General features: G+C 36.0%; 1 protein-coding gene across 2 annotated transcripts in view; it reads left to right on the top strand.

The window, feature by feature from the left end:
• The window catches only part of THADA (THADA armadillo repeat containing), a 285,411-nt gene that overhangs the window by 7,914 nt on the left and 256,672 nt on the right, over positions 1 to 20,825 (top strand). For both annotated transcript variants that reach the window (XM_072937807.1, XM_072937808.1), the window contains exons 5-16: positions 197 to 345; positions 461 to 493; positions 747 to 795; positions 3,624 to 3,805; positions 6,608 to 6,702; positions 7,623 to 7,843; positions 9,094 to 9,794; positions 11,222 to 11,373; positions 12,306 to 12,461; positions 13,187 to 13,309; positions 14,497 to 14,620; positions 19,436 to 19,587. In XM_072937807.1, coding sequence (XP_072793908.1) covers positions 197 to 345; positions 461 to 493; positions 747 to 795; positions 3,624 to 3,805; positions 6,608 to 6,702; positions 7,623 to 7,843; positions 9,094 to 9,794; positions 11,222 to 11,373; positions 12,306 to 12,461; positions 13,187 to 13,309; positions 14,497 to 14,620; positions 19,436 to 19,587 — 2,137 coding nt within the window. The remainder of the gene's footprint in view (positions 1 to 196; positions 346 to 460; positions 494 to 746; positions 796 to 3,623; positions 3,806 to 6,607; positions 6,703 to 7,622; positions 7,844 to 9,093; positions 9,795 to 11,221; positions 11,374 to 12,305; positions 12,462 to 13,186; positions 13,310 to 14,496; positions 14,621 to 19,435; positions 19,588 to 20,825) is intronic.

Below are 20,825 nucleotides of genomic sequence, written 5' to 3' on the forward strand. Positions count from 1 at the left end.
CTGAGAGATGACAGACCAGGGAGTTCCAATGACAGTGGTATAAAGTTATAATTTTCTGACAGTATTTTGAAGGTGTAGTTCAATATTTTTTCATTTGTATTATTTCCCTCCCTCCCTTTCACCACCCATTCCTCTGTCCGTATCCTTTTATGTACTATAAGGCTGTCAGATTTTTAATACTTGATTCTTTTTCTAGCTCACTGAATGGCCTACCTGAATTTTTTCTAAGTGAAGCTATACAAAGTTTTACTTCTCGTCTTCAGGAAGAATTGAATACTACTGATTTATACTCTTACAGGAAAGTTATTGACAATCTATCTTCCTGTATGGAGAACTTTGACTTAGGTAAGCCAGCTCTTTTCTAGTATTTTTTCTGACTCACACCTGTCATTACATCATTGTGTTAAATGATGTTTGGTCTTGATGCTCCTTACCCCACAGTGTTTTTTCCCCCCCACAGGTAGAACAAGTGTTAATAATCTTCTTGAAAATGGTAAGTGCTATTATTTTACTTTATTCTGAGAGGTGTCTGCTTGTATATATCATTTTGGAACTGGTTCTTTTAAGTTTCTTGGCAATGAGTAGAGTACTACAGATGACTAAGGTACATACATCATACTCCTTTCTTTTGCATTTCTACTTCTATACTATGATATCATTTTAGGTAGCAGTGATTTAAAATATTTTCTTGGGCTGAAGTTAAAGTTCACGGTTTAAAATTTTTCATTATATTCTTTTTATTTCAGTGCTTCATTTTCTGCAGAAGAGTTTAATTGAAATCTCAGAAGAAAATAGGCAAGTGTTGTGTTTCCATGCTTGTGTATGTGTGTGTGCACATTTGCAGTTGTGCATTGTCTTTATACAAAGGAAATTTTTAAAAGGTTCCAGAATGTGCTCCTTTCCAACCCTCTCCATTAACATTAGACCTAATTATTTAAATTTATTTTTTAGAGGTTTGATATTTAATTTTAAAAAATCAAATAAATTATGAGAATAAATGAGAAAGGGAAGAGCTCTTTCCTCCACCTGAGTGTTCCTTTTTCATAGCATCCTGTTCTTATTTCACAGATGAAGTATCCTCTCTTATCTCTTTGAGGATATTAATGACAGTGTTTTTTGTTTGTTTTAAGTTTTCCTGTCTTTACATGATCTCTATTTCTTCCAAGCTTTTTTTCTGTTTGCTGCCTTTGTCCACTCTATTTGTTGCTAGAAACTTTCCTCAGACATTGTGATCCTTGGCTGAGCACTCATTTAAGAATGGGGCACCAAGTGTTTATTTGAATCTCTATGCATATGGGAGGGGTTGATTATAAGTTTTATTGTAGGCTAGTCTAGCTGGGCTTTTTCATATGGGAACCCTTGAGGTCTTTTTCCAGTGGTAGCAGATTTGCCATGGAAGAATCTTTCAAACCATTGGCTTAATCTGGTTGCTGAGTGAAGGAAGAAGGCTGAAATCTTGGCATTTGGCATTCATTGTACATCTATTTACCTCATTCTCCTGTTTGCAGTATGATACTGTTGCCATGTCTGTGCTGTCTTTCTGTTCTGACATCTGCTGTTTTAGCTTCTCTAGAGGTAAACCAGTTGTCTGCTGGCTTAGAGGTATGATCCAGAGTTCTTATTCTTCTTCAGCAGACTTGTAGCCAGTCTTCCTGATTTCATCCCTACATTTACCACCACATCAAGGAGTACCTGGTGCCAAAAATTTCTTAGCCTTTCGGGGCTGCAAATCAGATTGCTCTGGGCTTGTTCTCTGGCTTAGTACTCGCCTTTCCTGATTTTGCTAAGTTAGTTTATCACTCATCTATCTGCTTATAAAATGTTATTGTTGTCTTATTGTCTGTTTATCATTTGTGTCTTTTTATGTTTTAAATCCCTTGGCTGTTGGTTTAGGGAGGTTCTGGGGGAGAACAGAAGTATATCTGTGTGCCGTCTTTAACCCAAGATCTCTTTCTGCCTTACCTGGAACTCCTTCTCTGTCTCCTCTTACGCTCTTCTTCCTCTGCTCTCCTCTTAAGTGTGAGTTCTGTCCTTTTCATTCTGTTTGTTCTCAGTGCTTAATATCATCTACTTCTTTATGTCAGCTACCATCTATGTACTTAGGATTCCCAGATTTATCACTCCTAATTAGATCTCTACCCTGGTGGTAGACTCATATAGTGGTTGCCTCCTGGGCATCCTGGATGTTTTACAGGTGCCTCAAATTCAATGTGTCCAAAAGAACATTCACTGTCTTTTTATCTCTTCCCACAACCCTGGTAACTTCTATTCCACTTTCTGTCTCTTTGAATTTGCATTTTCTAGATACCTCAGATAAGTGGAATTCAGTATTTGTCCTTTTGTGTCTGGCTTATGTTACTTACAGTGTTATAAAGGTTAACCTGTATTGTTGGATGTATCAGAATTTCAGGCCTGTTTTAATGGCAGAATGATATTCCATTGTAGTATAAGCCACATTTTGTTTATCCATTCATCTGTTGATGGACATGTAGGCTGTTTCTACCTTTTCGTGAATGTGAATAATACTGCTATAAACACTGGCGTACAAGTATCTGTTTGAGTCTCTACTTTTAGTTCTTTGGGGCATATACTTAGGAGCAGAATTACTGTATCATGTAGTAATTCTATGTTTAACTTTTTGAGGAACCCCAAACCGTTTTCCCTGACTGTTGTTTTAATATCATTACTCTTGTGTTCTGCTATGTTGATAATTGAGAGGAACAAGGATAGAAGCTGGAAGACCAGTTAGGAGGCTTTTGAAGTAATAGTAACATAAAGGAGGGATGAGAGTGGCTCAGGCTGGGAGTAGCAGTGGAGGTGTTTTGATTCCAGATAGATTTTGGAGGTAGAACCAATAGGATTTTCTTACAGATGGGATAGTGGGGAGAGGAATCAAGGATGGTTACAAAGTTTTTGTAGGCTAGAGATCCTAGCAGGTGGAGCTGGTTTGGAGTTGTGGATAAGGTCACATTGTTTGAGATGTCTTTTCGACATCCAAGTGAAGATATTGAATAGGAAGTTGCATATACAAATCTGGAATTAGAAAGAGAGGTCGGGCTAGAGATGAAAATTGAAGGATTGTCAGCGTAGAGATTATAATTTAAAGTTTATGAGCTAGATGAGCTCAGCACCACGGGACTGAATTAGATGGACAGAAGAAGGGGACTAAAGGCTGAGTTGTGGCGAGCTCTGATAGAAAGAGGTCTGGGCGAAGAGGATGAACTAGCCAAGGCGCCTGAGAAGGAGCGGCAACGGTGGAGCAGGAGAAAACCTAGGAGAACCTGGCATCTTGGGAGCCAGGTGAAGAAAGTATCCAGGATAGGGAGTGTTCAGATTAATAAATTGTGTCATTTTTTTCTTGATTTGTTATGTTTACTTTAAAAAGAAGTGAGGCTGAGAAAAAGGGAAATTTGAGGTAAGTTAAGACTGTTGAAAGTTTGCAATAAATGTCTACATAACTGGAATGTTTATGGGAATGGACCTAAGAGGCATAAATATTGATTATAATCTAAAGCTAATTTTGGCCTTTTGATTGAGGAGTATGTTTTATTTTGGAGAGAAATAGAAATGGTGACATTTTTGTTTGAGTTTTCTTTTGTAATAATATGTTTTCTTCATTGTAGAAAATTGGCTGGAAATCACATTGTTCAAACGCAATTGATGAATGACTTGTTGGTAGGAATTAGAGTTTCTGTGATGTTGGTACAGAAAATACCAGGTTTCCAGAGGAGTCGATTGAAGAGTTCTCCCACATGGCAAAGTATGTGTGAATTGCTGAGTATTTTTACCAAGTTTTTAACTGATGGTAAGTGTAAAAACATAAAAATGATGATTATAATTATCAATCAGTTTTTGATACTAATGGTATGAAATATTTGATAATTAAAAGTGAGATGTAAAACTTCCCCTCCCCTAGCCCTTTAAAGTGGAGAAAGTTCCTGGATTACAAGGTTTTCATGCTTTATCTTTCAAATAACACCAATTCATCGAGGGATAATGTTGGAGGATTTTTCTAAATATATCTGTGCATATGTGCATGTATATGTTGTATACAAAGAAGAAAACCTAACAATCTTAGTGTTGAAAAGCCACAGACTTTATAAAACAAAAGAAAATTCTTGAAAAACTTCCACATTTGGCAGGAAGATCTGGAAAGTTTAGTGTAATCCATGCATATCTCCTTAGCAGCAAGTATTACATTCAGATAATGACAGTCATTGTGGGGCTGGTCATTATTTCTCCTTATGTCTCATGTCACTTCTGTCCTTATGAACTGTACCACTGGGAAACCAAGTAGTTACTGAGAAGAGTGTCTTTATAAAAGTATTTCAAGTTAGAAGTTAAAACAAAGTGATAGAATCAGGGATCACCATTTTGTAAGCCCCAGTGATTTGAGGTGGGCATTAAGCATCAATGACTGCTGACATTACAGAGACAGACAGGCAGGCAACGTGTACCACTTAAAGTCTTGCTTTTACCACCTAGAGTCTTCCTTAGGGATTGAACCTGAGACTGATCCATCTGTAGGTCACCTGCCAATTTGCAGGAATCACAGAGGACAGAAGAACTTGTTGAACTGCACTAGGAGTAAACAAACATCCAGATTGTGGGAAACTACAGGTTAAAAGGCCAGAGTTCTTCAACAAAAATTATAATAAAAAGAAAGAGACAGGGAGGGCACCTGTAGATTAAAAGACATATCAATTTAAAAAAAATGGACAAGACTAAATTATAGTGTCTAGGATGCACATTTGATTAATAAAGCTGTTTTTTGAAAATAAGGAAGTCATTACTATGAAAGTCAGGATAATGTTTACTCGGGGTTAGAGAGCGGGGTCTGTGATTGGGATGAGGCACATGGGTGAGCCTTCTGGGCTGGATGGCTAAGTTTTGTTTCTTGCCTTGCATCAGTGGGTACAAGGGTGTTCACCTTCTAATAATTATTAAGCTGTACATTTGTTTTGGATGGTTTTCTGTATCTCTGTTTTATATTATAATAAGATTAACAACAAAGTGATACTTAACATGTAAATATCTACATAAAAAGTTATATTACTTTTTCACCTCCTATTCTATATGGTAATTTGTATATGAATATTAACTTAATTAAAAAAAAAACATTAATGGGTCTGTCCAGAGCCCTTGTTTGTAAAGAACAGTAACTGGTTTAGTTTTCCTAGGCTAATGGGAAAAAAAAATAGTATCTCATTTTTGATATGTTTTTAACCCTGGAAACTAGTGGAAGTTCTAACTATATCATCTCATTAATACTTCTTTTCTTTATCTTTTTTTTTTTTCATCCTGGAATCTCAGATAGACATGAAAAGGAAAGGTTTTCAGGGGGAAGGAGGTGGGAAGGGACAGACTGGGAGTTTGAAATTTATAGATACTGACGGGTATATATAGAATAGATAAACAAGATTATACTGTATAGCACAGGGAAATATATACAAGATCTTGTGGTAGCTCACAGTGAAAAAGAATGTGACAATGAATATATGTATGTTCATGTATAACTGAAAAATTGTGCTCTACACTGGAAATTGACACAACATTGTAAACTGACTATAACCAAATAAAATAAAAAAAATAAAAAAGGAAAGGTTTTTATTAAGGCATAATGTAGACATCTTTTTAAAGGATATTTCCTTTTAAAAAAGGAATTTGTTAATGTAAAGAAAAACTTTAATTGGTGAAATGCAGAGAAGACATGTTAATGTGAGGCAATCACTTTTCTGAGAAGCTGATGGCACTTAATCAATGCTATTCTTTCCTAAGATTTTAAACTTCATGTATCAAAGTGTTTAGCTGTAAGTAACAGAAAACTGAAATTCAGGGATGTAAGCAAATGTGCCTCCCCACATAACAAGTTCAGAGGCAGGTGCTCCAGGACTACTGTAGGCAGCTTGGGCCAAACATCTCTGCCTTTCTGCTTTACCATCTTCAGCTGTTGGCTTTCACCCCCATGTTTTTTGTTTCATGGCTGTTATATGACTGCTGTAACTCCAGACATCATGTCTGTGTTCAGAGCAGGAAGGAAGACCAGTTGCATCTTTACCTTTAATCAGGAAGAACAAAAATAGCCAAGGGATTACTGCTTACATTCCCATTGGCCTGAATCCTCATATGGTACCTTTAGTCGCAAGGAAGATTGAAGAAGCAGGTATCCTGCCTGTGGCTGGGCATATGAATGTCCCAATCAAAGTCACTTGAAGAAAAAGTAATGCATGTGGGGGTTGGAATGCAGAGGCATCAGTGGAGGGGAGGGGACATGTGGTATTGCTGATAGATATGCTGGGAGTGAGTGGATGTTAGTGGAGAAAAGAAGAAATCACATCTGTTGAGAATGTGCTAGCCATAAAAGCCTTTATGTTCATTATTCATTTCAGCCTTACAACTGTGTCAGTTAGGTGTTATATTTTTCCCATTTTGCAGAAAAGCTGAGTCCCTGGGAAGTTAAATAACTTACCCAAGGCCTGTTCACCCAGGAAGTGGTCAGGCTAGAAATTGCACTCAGGACTGTCTGACCTCACAGCATCTGCTCTGTCTGCTGCACCACAGTATCCATCATCCTTTAATACATGCTTTCTACTTTTTTGCCTAATAGATGACCTCTTACAGACAATTCAGAGTACATCTGGATTAGCTGTTATTCTTTTTATTAAAGCTATGTTTCATCCACCTGAAAAGATTCCTGATTTGGTAAGTACATCTCTTTTTAAGAATTATACTTTATTGATAATTAGACACATGTTTTAAAAATGTTTTTAAAGAAGTGAATTTAAGAAAAAATTTTATTGGCACAGTCAGAGCCTTTCTGATGGCCTTTTTCTCTTACTATAAGAGACAGCTTCAAAAATTTAGATAAAGCAGAGAGAAGACAATAATACCTATAAATCCATCTCACAAAGGTAATCATTATCAATATTATTTGGTGTATATCTTTGTTTATTTCTAGTGTTGTTCAGTTCCATCTCTCAGTATCATAAAAGATATTTGTAGTATTAAAATTGTACAGAGATTAATGTGTAGATATATACAGTAATAACTTTTGATAAGTATGTTGTTTTTATTAAAAATAACTCAAATATTGTACTTTAGACAGGAATCACTCTGGAATCAATTGTTCAGTAAATTTGACTCTATGGGAAGTGTGAATTAATAATTTGAGCCACAATTCTTGTGTTTAGTACTAGCAGTTTTTTTTTCTTGCTGTATTATCTAGGGAGTTATTTTAGTTCTCTACTAAGAGCAAAATGACTTTTTGCCAAATAGGTATGTACAAGATCACACAAAGTAATTATCATTGGATAAAATTAAATTTTTTTATTTCTCAAATCACCTCTAACAAAACATTAGTTAATAAGCTCATCCACCTGCAGGTGGCGATGTGTTGTGCTCTACCAGAACATTCAAACCAGCAAAATGGTTCATGTGCTTAGATTTAATTTTTTTTGTTTTGATGTAGTAATAATTTTAACACTTGCGGCTTTTTCAGCTTTAGATTCAGTTATTTTTCCAAGGATGTTTCAGGGAAAAGAGAATTTTGGATTTGTATTTTGAAGTATCTCTAGAAATTTTCAGAGGCCTTATCTGTAATCAGCTTCGTTGTATTTTTCCAGATTAGTAGTTTGCTTCTCGGTTCAGTGGACTGTGCCAGCGTCCCCGCGTGGCTTTTGGACTGCTGCGGGAACCTTTGCTGTGCTGACGTCTCCCAGTCAGCTCTCTTATTCCTGTGTCAGGGGACGCTCACCATGTTGGACTGGCAGGATGGGAGGATGGGCCCCAGTCGGGAGGCTCTGCTTTTGGATACTGTGCATGTTTTGTTCACCTTGAGTTCACAGTGAGTTTTGATGCTGCTGTCTCATATTTTGTTTTGCTTGTCAGACATTTAAAAGAAGGCAGTGAAGCCAGCTTACTTAGAAATTCAATGGAAAGTGGTCAGGATAATCCTAAATTAAAAGGGAGATATGTGTAGGGAATGAAGTAAATGTGAAAGTAGAAGAAGAGAAGGTGGGATAATGGGAGAGAGAAACTATTGGTGCAGGTTAACCTATAGTGACCATTTTCAAAATTAATTTAACATTCAGTCTCTAATGCAAGCATTTTCAAAAAGCCTATGAAAATTTCTATACATATAATACTTTAGTTCTTATGAATAACTTCTGGTAGGTAATTTGATGTGATCCTCACCTGTCTGATAGATAGGATAGGAAGTCTAATCTGTTGAATGGGTAGAGTGAAGCTTAGGAAAGTAAATGCTTACCTAACAGTATATTTTGGACAAGCACCCAAGCCAGAGCTGTAACAAGGTCTTCTAACTCCACTGGATTGTACTTTGTGGGTTTTTTGGTGTAAATTGTGCATATTTCAATGTAATTTAGATCTACTTTTTAAAAACAGCTTTATTGAGATAGAATTCATATACCATATAATTCATCCATTTATGATGTACAATTCCTTTTTTTGTATGTATATATTTTTATTGAAGTATAGTCAGTTTACAGTGTGTCAATTTCTGGTGTACAGCACAATTCTTCAGCCATATATGAACATACGCATATTTGCTTTTATATTCTTTTTCAAAAAACTTCTTTATTGTTTATTTTATAACAGCTTTATTGAGACATACTTTATATTTCCATACAATTCACCTATTTAAAGTATGTAATTGAATATTTTTTTTAGTATGTTTGTAGGGTTGGGCAACTATCACCATAGTCAACTTTAGAATATTTTCATTACCCCCTAAAAAACCCCATTCTCTCTAATATTCTCCCGTCCTATCCCCTCAGTATATTTTAAAACACCTGGGAAACCATCATCACAATTAAAATAATGAACATTTCCATCACCCCCCAAAGTTTCCTTGTGTTCTTTTTTGGATTAATTTTTATTAAATGGAAAGATTCATGTACAAATTTGAGATCTGTTTTGGCTTTGTTTGTTGTATTTTTTTGTGTTGTTATAAATTTAATAATGATTTGATTTTCTGATCATTCTTTATGTTTTATATGTTTAAAGTCTACATGATTATAAAATGAAATTACTTTTACTGGTCAGTTTATAATAACATGGCTCATTTTTCTTCAGGATCAAGGAGTCAACTCTGGAAATGTTTCTGTCTAGAATTTTGGTGTGTTGGACTAATTCTGCCATACATGTCCTTGAATCAAGTTCCCCAAGCCTAAAGGACAGTCTGAATGGGAATTCAAGCATAGTTAGGAGACTTTTGGAATATGTCTATACCCACTGGGAACATCCATTGGATGCTTTGAGACACCAGACCAAAGTCATATTCAGAAATATTCTCCAAATGCACCAGCTCACTATAGAAGAGCCAAAAAAGTCAGATTTGGCCACTGATCATTTCATTTTGGAACTGACTGAGAGTCTTCTGCGATTGGAATGGCATAGTAAAGGAAAGTACACATGCCTTGGTTGTTTAGTAGAGTACGTAGGAATTGAACATATTTTGGCATTAGCTAAAACTGTTCCATCGCAAATCTTAGAGGTGATGGGGGATCAGTCATTGGTGCCTTATGCAAGTGACCTCTTGGAAACTATGTTTAAAAACCATAAGAGTCGTTTGAAATCCCAGGCTGTCGACAACACTTGGATTGATAAGTGGCATGAGACTTGGGTTTCTCCTCTCCTTTTTATACTGTGTGAAGGAAATCTGGATCAAAAATCTTACGTGATTGATTATTACTTGCCAAAATTACTGAATTGCAACCCTGACAGCTTAAGCTACATGGTAAAGATTCTTCAGACTTCTGCTGATGCTAAAACTGGTAAGAAGATGAATTTTTATTGTTGTAATTTCTAGTTAGGATGCTTAAATATGGGTACCTAGGCAGATGTTGACCATATTTGAATTTAAATATTACCACTTCCATAAATAGTGAGGGAGGATATTAATTATAGAGATTTTGGATTGAAACAAATGTTTCTGTACCTAGCTGAACAGAGATTTTCGGCTGAAGGCATTTCTATAAGCTAAAGATTAATTCCAATTATCATTATGAGGTTCCTTTTATTACTAGGTTTTAATTCATTTTACTAAGTTTTTATTTGTTATTTAATTGTCAAACTGGAGTGAAAGTTTGTGTGTTTTAAATAATTTGCTTATTCAAGTGATTGAAACAGTAATTAAAAATTGTTTTAGGCAAGGTTAAAGACAGGCAAATTGGCAGTAGCAAGTATTTGTCTCTGGGAAAGAGATAAAAAAATTTAGAAGCATCACCTCAAGAAACAGCTGTCTCTGGTCATTTAGAATAGGTGTAAACATTCCACTGAAACTCGGTAACCCTGAACGAATCACTGCATTAAAGCATAATTTAGTGATTAATATATAAAATAATGATCCGGACTCATCATGTAAATCTTAAAATTACTACATTCTGCTTAACAAAGCACGAATATGGTACTTTACATCACATTTTAAGGATATTTCCAACTAAAATTTAAATTAAAAACTTTCAATCCTTCAGAGAATAACCATGGATAGCTGGAAAATTTGATTCTTGTATACAAAAATGAGCCATTGTTGATCGTTTTTAACAACAATCGTTCTTGCTTTTTTGAGACGCCACCTAAAGGTGAGGGCTCATGGATCTGTTCTGAAGTAAGGCAGTCTTTCTTTTTAAATCACGGTGTCTGTGGGTCAGAGCTCCGTGTCCCCTTAGTAAGGGCTGATATCTGGCCTCTGAAGGCATCAAGTTCTTTGTGATCCTCCTTTGATCTTCTTTGCTCGGAAGAAACAGTGATTTCAAAATATACAGAGAGGTTCTGTGTTTATTTTTAGAGAAATAATGGTTTTCAGTCACTAAAGTGTTTTTCAGCTGTAAGTCATTTTAGTTATTTTTATTGTTTTAAATATTTCTCCACCTGATTTTTTTCCTGATTGACTTCCTGATTTATTTTCTCACTGTCAAGGAAAAGGTAAAAATATCAGCCAAAGATTATGATTTTTTTTAAGTTAACAGTAAGTGGATTGTACTTACTGAAATTACTGACATATGAACTATTAAATCCTTAGAAATAATGATTTTATAATAGGAGTACTATTTCATGTTAGAATTTAGCCGAAAATACATGATTTTTATTTCTTGAAATAAAATGTTAACTGCAAACATGAAAATGTGGTAGTTGTTAAATAGCACAGTGGTGGCCTTTGTTATTGTACTTTTGAGACAGGAGTGATCTTTTTCATCCTTAGGGTCTTATGATAGCAGAGGGTCTCTGGGAGCTCTGATGGCATGTCTGCGAACAGCTAGAGCTCATGGGCATCTTCAGTCTGCAACTGATGCCTGGAGGGACCTTGTGTCCAGTGAAAGAATAAAGCAAGGCTTAATTCATCAGCACTGCCAAGTAAGTAAACAAAATAATGGGGAATGCATACATGCAGTAGATCCCTGATTCATTTGTTCATTTAGCAGTGTGATATGGAGGCCCCTATGTTATGCCCAGCACTGTTTTAGGGGCTCCGTAAGAATGCATAGAAAGTGAAAAGTGTAGACATGACACTCAGGCTACTTAAAGTTTAGATGAGGGAATAAGAAAACCTCCATAAAACAACTGGAAACTCTGAAAAGACAATAAAGATACGACTGTACCTTTATGTGTAAGAACTTGGGAGGCTCAGAAGAAGAGATTGATCTGAGTGTAGGTGGTGGTTGATTAGGAAAGTGATAAATGTGATCAAAGGAGAGGAAGCTCTGGCACCTGCTTAGCATGGAAGGATGCAAATAAACAAGGGCTGAAGGGAGATTGAGGACCTTGTTTGGTAGGAGTGGAGTATTTTGTCCATTTTGTGGACACTTCCAATGCTTGACTAAAGACTACAGATTTTATCCAGTTAAGTGGAGACCAGAGACACTCTGCTTCAGCCAGGAAGTGGCATGAATGGAAACAGATAAGTTGCCAGATGGGAGCAAAAAGAAACCAAGAGGCCAGTTAGATGTGCATGATGGTAATTGGAGGGTGAGATGATGGTGTCCGGGTGCAAAGTGGTCACTGAGGAAAAAGAAAAGAGTGAAGTTGAGCATACTGTGGAATAAGAATCTTAGGATTTTTGACTTCTGTAAATACCCAATTTATACATTTATGTAGAATAATTTTGTTGGAAATAACCAAAGGACCTTTGGGATTAGGGAAGCTTTCTGAGGTACATATGGGTAAACTGAGGTTTACTGGGTTTTTTCCCCCTTTGGTAGCCTGTGTAAGTAATTAAACATGTCAAGTGGTTTAGGTTTTGCTTATTTCATTGAAAAGGCACCATTCTATTGCTTGCTGTATTTTAGGTACGGATCGATACATTGGGCTTGCTTTGTGAAAGTAATCGAAGCACAGAAATTGTTTCCACAGAAGAAATGCAGTGGATTCAGTTCTTTATCACATACAACCTTAACAGTCAGTCTCCAGGAGTGCGGCAACAGATTTGTTCTCTTCTTAAAAAGGTAGAATTTCTCATCATAAAGTGTAGGAAAGTGGTGAACTTTGCTCTGGAAATCATTTTTTAAAACGAGGCCAGGTTTTGGCAGAGTGTGGGGAGTAATGGTCATGGGATTGGACGCCCACGGCTCTTCGTGGCCCTTCTGTGAACTGTTTGTTCTATGATTCCATAAAGTGTACATTTGGGATTAAAATCTAAAGTGAAAATTCCTTTCATTTTGGTGTAATAAATCAACCTTAAGCTCTTTTTTTTTGAAAGAAAAAAACCCTAGTGCTGGAGTTTTCAGGGTGTAAGGTAACTTAAGAAAACTTTGGTAAGAGGAGGAAGAATGCCCTTATATTTTTATAAATGCCCCAAGAAACAGTCATTATTAAATAATTCAACTTAATTAATCCCACCACATGTTTCTGGGGTGAAGAGTTGGTAGAGTATAGAAGTGAGTGTATCACCTTTAGGTTCATGCTGACCCAGGGGAAATGGGAGAACGGTGGTTTAATGACTGTGTCTTCTGGTTTGCAGTAATATTTTGGTTTTTTGATTTCAAAAATGTAAATGTTAATTCTCTGTCAAAAAGAAGCATTACTGTGTAAATATTAAGAGTTTAAAAACCAGTATTCCCCTTGCCTGAAGTTTTAGTCTAAAGAATTTAGAAAGTTCTTCCTTTGCCTTTCAAGCTGATGTTTAAAGTTAATGTGGCTCACATATGCTTCATTTTTCTTTTTCTCAAAGTTGTTTTGTAGGATACAGGAAAGTTCACAGGTACTTTATAAACTGGAGCAAAGTAAATCCAAACATGAACCAGAGAATGAGTTAACCAGACAGCACCCTTCTGTTTCTTTAGAGCAATATAAGGTAGGTGGTATATTTCTAGACACACAGATTTAACCTAAGACAATTATGAATAAACATTAAAGGGGAATAAATGGAAGTTTCTTGGTGAGTAGTGTTTCTGTGTTTTTTCCCTTCAAGCTGGGTTTTACATACTCCTTCTGGTGCTTTGACACTTCTGTTGTGGTAACCTGAGTTGTGGAACCAGGGCTGAACTTGAAGTCTCATACAGAATAACATTAATGGGCTAACCTCAATATTTTACAGTTTATCTGGGCCAGATGAATGTAGTACTTTAACAAAAAGGTAATTGCCTGAATGCTTCTGGTGAAGGAAATCAATATTCATACAGCTTTAACACAAGTCAGGGCAGAAGGATCATGTTTTTGCAAAAAAAAAAAGTTTTTTCTGATTTGGACTATAGCTAGAATTGTATTCCTTGGTTTTTCTTTTTTTAATTAAAAAATTTGGTGTAATTGACATATTATATTAGTTTCAAGTGTACAGCACAGTGATTTGATATTTGTATGTATTGGGACCTGATTACCATACATTCTAGTCAATATCTGTCACTAAAGTTACAAAAAGTTTTTTCTTCACAGCTTTTCAATATACAATACAGTGTTATTAACTATAGTCACTATACTGTGCATTATATCCCATGACCTCTTTATTTTATAAATGGAAACTTCTACTTCTTGACTCTATTCACCCGTTTTGCCAACCACCAGCTTCCCCACCCCCTCAGTAACCACCAGTTTGGTCTCTGTATTTATGAGCTTGTTTTTGTTTTTTTAAAATTTTTTTTTTCATTCTGCATAGAAGTGAGATCATATAGTATTTGTCCTACTCTGTCTGACCTATTTATTTACCTGTTTATCCATCCATGGACACTTAGATTGTTTCTGTATCTTGGCTATTGTAAGTAATACTGCAGTGAACATGGGGGTTCACATAGCTTTTAAAATTAATGTTTTTGTTTTCTTCCATACTTCTTGTTGACTCTACAGAGATACGATTCATTAAAGTTATGAACTCATGGTCAAAGGTGCCAATCTGAATTGTCAAGCAAAGTGAACAAGTAGTATTTTTTTTAAAAATCTTTTCTCTCTTAATTAGAAAAACTAAGTCCACTCTTTAGAGTGATACTTTGACGAAAACCTGTTGTGAGTTAGCTCAATTATACTTACTGTAAATTTTTTTTTTTTTAGAATTTCATGTCATCCATTTGCAGCAGTCTTTTTGAAGCATTATTTCCTGGCTCTTCCTACCCAACTAGATTTTCAGCTTTAACCATTTTAGGCTCAGTAGCTGATGTTTTTCCTGTACCAGAAGGTAAGTTTTCAGTAATGTTTGGGGAAACTATTTGTTTTCTTGCCAAACATACTTTTTCAACATTTTGTTTCCCTTGAGTTTCAGGTTTGTTGTCTTTTGTTTAGATTCTTATGGGAGGTGTTAGTCTCACTATATAATTCTTACGTAGACATTATTCAGTTTCCCAGTAAGGGACATAAGGGAGAGAAACTTCTTAGTGATCATTATTTGCCAACCCAAAACTACAGTTTCATGGATTATGCTTACTATGAGAAAAGCTGCTGCCCTCACCCCCTAATGCGTGTGTTGCTGCTTTAGGATGCCCAGTCTGTTCTTTATGTTTAAAAAATTAAAACACTAATAGTTTCCCTTATGTGTAACATTCCTTAGTGACTCTTTGTGGTTAAAATGTGGTTTCCCTTATATGCTATCTGTTTCATAAGTCTCAACCTGGTTTCGGAAAGACAATATAAGGATGTCATTTCCAGGCATTCTGGTTTGATCACACCAAGAGATTAGAGATTAGAGTGATATGGCTGTAAGCCGGGGTACTCTGTGGGGTACTCAAGAGGATGAATATTTAACTTCCCTCTTTTGAATTGTTTTATTTTCCTTTTTGACAAGAAATGATTTTTGTGCTTGTATATGAGTGTATATATATTTTAGTGTGGATTTTTTTGTTTGTGCTCAATCTTCCTTGACTGTGGACAGACAGAAAAATGTCCTGCTCTTTTAGAGGGAATGGCCAGAGGGCCAGGGAGCTTTATACTATAGTTGGGTTTTTTTTTTTAAGTTTAAATTTTTAGACAAAGTATAATTTTTGGTGGAGAGACAGTTATTTGTGGTTAATACAGGTTTGCTTCACTTGAAGAAAACCATTTTTTCAAGTTTTTGTTTTGAAAAAGTTGAAACTAACAATGAATTTTCAAGAATAGTTCAGACATATACCCTTTACCTAGATTTGTAAGTTGTTATTATTTTGCCATATTTGCTTTGCCTCACTGTCTCATTAATTTTCTAACCATAATACAATGATCAAATTCAGGAATTCATGTTGCTACAATGCTGTTATCTAATATATAGTCCACATTCAAATTATTCCAGTTTAACTAACAAATGGCTTTTTAATAGCAAAAAAACTTTTCCCCACAATCCAGGAACCAGCCCAAGATCACACATTGCATTTTGTTGTTGTGCCTCTTGAATCTTTTTCTATCTGGAAAGTTTCATATTTCATGACATTAACATTTTGGAAGAACGTATCTCAGTTTGGGTTTGTCTTATTATTTTCTCATAATTTGGTTCAGGTTTTGCATTTTTGGCAGGAGTACTACTGCACAGGTGATGTAGTGTACTTTCTCAGGGCATGCTATCAGGAGATACATGATGTTGGTCTGTCCTGTTATTCATGATGATAAATTTGATCACCTGATTAAGGTAAATGTAATAGGCTGAAAAATGACCTCTGAAAGATACCCACACCAAATCTTAGAACCTGTGAATATGAACCTTACTTAGAAAAGAGATCTTTGAAGATATGGCTAAGTTAAAGGTCTTAAAATGGGATAATCTTGGATTATATGGATAGGCCTAAATGCAGGTGTTGTTATGAGAGAGAGACAGAGGGAAATGTGACAAATAGAAAAGGAGAAGTCATTGTGAAGCTGGAGGTAGAGATTAGAGTGATATGGCTGTAAGCCAGGGAATGCCAGCCACCAGAAGCTGAAAGAGATGAGGAATGAATTCTCTCTTAGAGCCTCGAGAGTGAGCATCGCCTTACAGACACCTTGATTTCAGACTTCTGGCTTCCACAACTGTGAGAAAATAGATTTCTGTAGTTTGAAGCCACCAAATTCAAGGCAATTTGTTACAGCATCCACACACAGAAAATGAATTCACCCAGGAGGTAATGCAAATAGAGTAAAGCCATACTGTACCCATTAACTGTAAAGGAGGCTGAAGAAGCATGACCGTGGAATACAGGATGGGTAATGAAAATTCATTCTTCATCTTTATCTCAAGGATATTAATGTGGGTTTTTATATTATTTTATAGAAGGACTGTGATTTGGGATTAGTATAATGGTTTTTGCCTTTCTTCAAGTATGTCCTAGTTCAAGAAGAATAACCCACATGCATCTTTCTCACTTGGAATAAGATGTCACAGTATTCATGATGAAAAATGGGCTTCCACAATTAGACTAAAATGGTTTGTTCATCAAATATTTATTTAGTGTCAAGGATATGCAGTGTGCAAAACAGAATGCTTCCCGTTTTTAGCTTAGATTTTAGTGAAGGGAGACAGACAGTAAATTAACAAGGAATGCATAGAATTTCAGATGGGGATATACTAGTAGAATGCAAAAATATTTCAGGAAGAGTAGGGCAGGGGAATTCAGGGTACCTGGGAGGTTGGGAGTTCTAGCTGTTTCATACAGCAGTGTCAGAGAAGGCTTCCAATTTGAACAGAGCTCTTAAACAACCAATGGATCAAAGAAAAAAATCACAAGGGAGATTAGAAAATACTCTGAGAGGAATGAAAACAAAAATACAATTTACCAAAACTTATGGGATGATGCAAAAGCAGTGCTCATAGGGAGACTTATGACTGAATGCCTACATTAAAAAAGAAAAAAGATCTGAAATCAGTAACCTAACTTTATGCCTCGTGAAATTAGAAAAAGAACAAACTTAACCCAAAGCTGCAGAAGGGAGGAAATAATAAAGATTAAAACAGAGATAAAAGAAATAGAGAATAGAGAAACAATACAGAATCAACGAAACCAAAAGTTATTTTTTTTAAAAGATCAACGAAATTGAGAAAGTTTTTGCTATACTGACCAAGAATGAAAAAAAAGAAGGCACAAATAACTAAAATCAGAAATAAAAGTAAAGACGTTTCTGCTGACCTTAAAGAAATGAAAAGGATTATAGGATAATACTGTGAACAATTATAATATATTTTCAATAAATTAACCTGGATGAGATGGACAAATTCTTAGAAACATACAGATTGCTGGCTCAAGGAGAAATGGAAAATTTGAACAGACTTATAACAAATAAAGAGATGGAATCAGTAATCAAAAGCCTCTCAAGCAAAGAAAAGTACAGGGATGGGGGTGGCTTTCCTGGTGCATTCTACCAAACATTTAAAGAATTAACACAATCCTTCTCAAAATTCAAAAAAATTGAAGAGGAATGAACTCTTCCTAACTCATTCTACAAAGCCAGCATCACTCTGATACCAAAGCTAGACAGAAGTACCACAAGAGGAGAAAACTACAGCCAGTGTCTTTTATGAATATAGATGCAGAAATTCTCAGCAAAATGCTAGCAAATCAAATCCAGCAGCATATTAAAAATATTATAAACTTTAACTAAGTAAGTGGAATTTATCCCAGGTTCCTGCAGGGGTGTTTCAACATAACAAAAAAATAGTGACTGTAATGTACCACATTAGAATGAAGGGGGGTAAAATGTTAATCTCAATCAATGCAGAAAAAGCATTTACAAAATTCAGTACCCTTTTATGATACAAGAATATTTAGCAAACTAGGAATAGAAGGGAGCTTCCTCAATATGATAAAAAAGGACATTCATGAAAAGCCCACAGCCAACACCATATTCAGTGGTGAAAGATTGAAACCCCTCCCTTAAGACACAGGTACTCATTTTCACTGCTGCTATTCACCATTGTACCAGAAATTTTAGCCAGCACCATAAGGTAAGAAAAAGAAATAAGACGCATCCAAATTGGAAAAGAAGAAGCAGATTTGAGGAGAGGGGTGAATGAAGTGACAAAAACTTCATTTGCTTGTCCTAGGAATTTCACTGGGTTGCGCTAACTTGTGAGTTAAGATTAAATAAGAAACTCACATGCTGATTTATATCAAATACCATTTCTCAAATTAAGCCTAGGAATTTTTTCAGGTATTACCAGGAGTTGGTTGATTTGTTGAATGTTAACTGTTCTTCACATTTTGCTGTGAAACCGATTATTCCCTCTGGTTTACTCTTAATCTTAAAAAGTTAAATGGATTCAGTGACTGCCATTATTCTTTAGTGATAGTTTTTCTGTTCATGTCTTGGTTGGCTGAAATTCATCTTTCTTTGAGAAGAGTTTTTGGGGAAACGTAATTCTTAATTTCGTACACATTCAAAAATATTGCTGTTATACTTCGTACTGGAATGGATTTTGATAGACAGTTTTTCATCACCCCTTTTTTCCTTGCGGATTTTGTAAGCATTGCTCCACTATCACCTAGCACTACATATTGCTATGGTGAAGAGTGAAGCCAGACTAATTTTTTTCCACTTTGTGGATGAATTGAACTTTTTGCCTGAATGGCCAAAAGATTCCTTCTATATCATTGCCATCCACTGAATGCTATTAGAATGTGTATTGTATTGATTGTTCTGTGTCAGTTCACCTAAGACATGGTAGGACTTTGAACTGTAGGTCAAGAAGGCTTATGAAGATTTTTTAAAAAGATATATTTCTAAATTTACTTGTTTATATTTGTTTGTTTAAAAAATAACTTAGGTATCTTCTCTTATAATATATAACCTTTTGAAAGAGGATGAAATAGTTTTAACAGATTTTTAAAAAATGTTTATTTCCTATTTGGAGAACTTTAATACTTATTTTATCATTTTAGTAAATAAGTTAATGGAAACATTTTTATACTATTGTAGGTAAATCACGAAGTGTGAATTCTTATATGAATTTTCTAGAAATTTGGCAATTTCCAAATGTTGATTTCCATTTCCTTCTGTTCACTTTACTTGTTTTTTTCTTCCATTCATTAAAATTGTTTTTTTGTTATTTTGTTTTTAGGTCGTGTCCAAACAGTGTATCAGCTAAGTCATGATATTGATGTTGGTCGTTTCCAAACACTAATGGCATGTTTAACTGGCACTTTTGAAGAAGTGAAAATTTTAGCATTTGATCTTCTAATGAAGTTACCAAAAACGGTTGTACAATTTCAGGTATCTGGACTTCTCTCATGCAAGTGTAAATGTGGCGTATGCACGAACACTTTCTGTCTCAGTAACAGAGCAATCTGTGGATTGTCCAGGCTTCTGTACTTCTGCCTTCTTACATCTTCTGACTGTTTTGGTTATCATTAATACCTTTCCTGTTGCAGGTGGTGATACAGAGAAGGTGGGATAAGTAATGGGGAAGAAGGCAGTATTGTAAGAGTTTTGGTTTTTGTTTTGTTTTGATAAAAAGGGAGGTGTAGGAGGCAGTAGGTTTTATTGTTTACAAGATTATTGGTAGATTTCAGTCAACTGTGGTCTCCCCAGTTTCCTTGGTCATGTTAATACTCGATCAAAACACATCACTTACTGTAACTTGATTTTTTTTTGAGATAATCTCCCTGCTTAGTAGAGTGGGAAGCTGAGTGTAGAGGAGGTAGAGAACATGTTTCTGATGTACCAACAAGCAATAGCTAAACTGAGACTGAAACTCAGAGTACTTGAGGTTAACAACAGTTCTCTCCCTGGGTGTTCTACCCTATCCCTAGCCTCTGTGCTCTTCCTGACACCTTGCACTTTCCCCCCTTGGGGTGAATATCAAAGATGGGCTCAGGAATGAAGGCACAGCATGGGGATGGGTCTGCAGGGGACCCCGTTGCCTAAGCCCTCGGCTCTACCCTTGAGGCTTGTTGTGGAGCAGTGAGGTCACCAGCAGCTGTGGGGTCACTGGCTCTAGAGTTTAGCTGTGGCTCTCTGTTGGAGCTGTATGGAGGCCATGTGAACCTGCAGGGGTGGCAACTGAGCCCTGGTCTGGGCTCCAGCTGTTAGGCTCTGTGTAGGGCATGACAGCTTGTAGATGCAGTGGGATTCTGTGGGAGCACATGTCAGAGAGCCCAAGCTGTCTGTTTCCACTGCTTCTAGACAGCACTGCAGGATCTCAGAGCATCTCTTGACTTGGGTCTAAAGTGAGAGTTGCTCTCTAGTGTCTCCCTATCCCAGTGGTCTTTCAGGTGCCCTGGTGAGCAGATGCTTACTTTTGTACAATATAAGAGTTTATAGATTTTTTTTTTTCTGAGGAGGTACTGGGGATTGAACTTGGGACCTTGTGCATGCTGAGCATGCACTCTACTACTTGAGCTATATCCTCCCCTATAAGAGTTTTTAAAGAAGATGCTTTCTCTTTCTCTATCTCCCCTTCCAGCAACCCTTACCTACCATTCATCACACTGTAGCCTCATATCATAACT

This window comes from Vicugna pacos, chromosome 15 (assembly GCF_048564905.1).
Source record: "Vicugna pacos chromosome 15, VicPac4, whole genome shotgun sequence".
In the NCBI taxonomy this organism is placed as follows: domain Eukaryota; kingdom Metazoa; phylum Chordata; class Mammalia; order Artiodactyla; family Camelidae; genus Vicugna; species Vicugna pacos.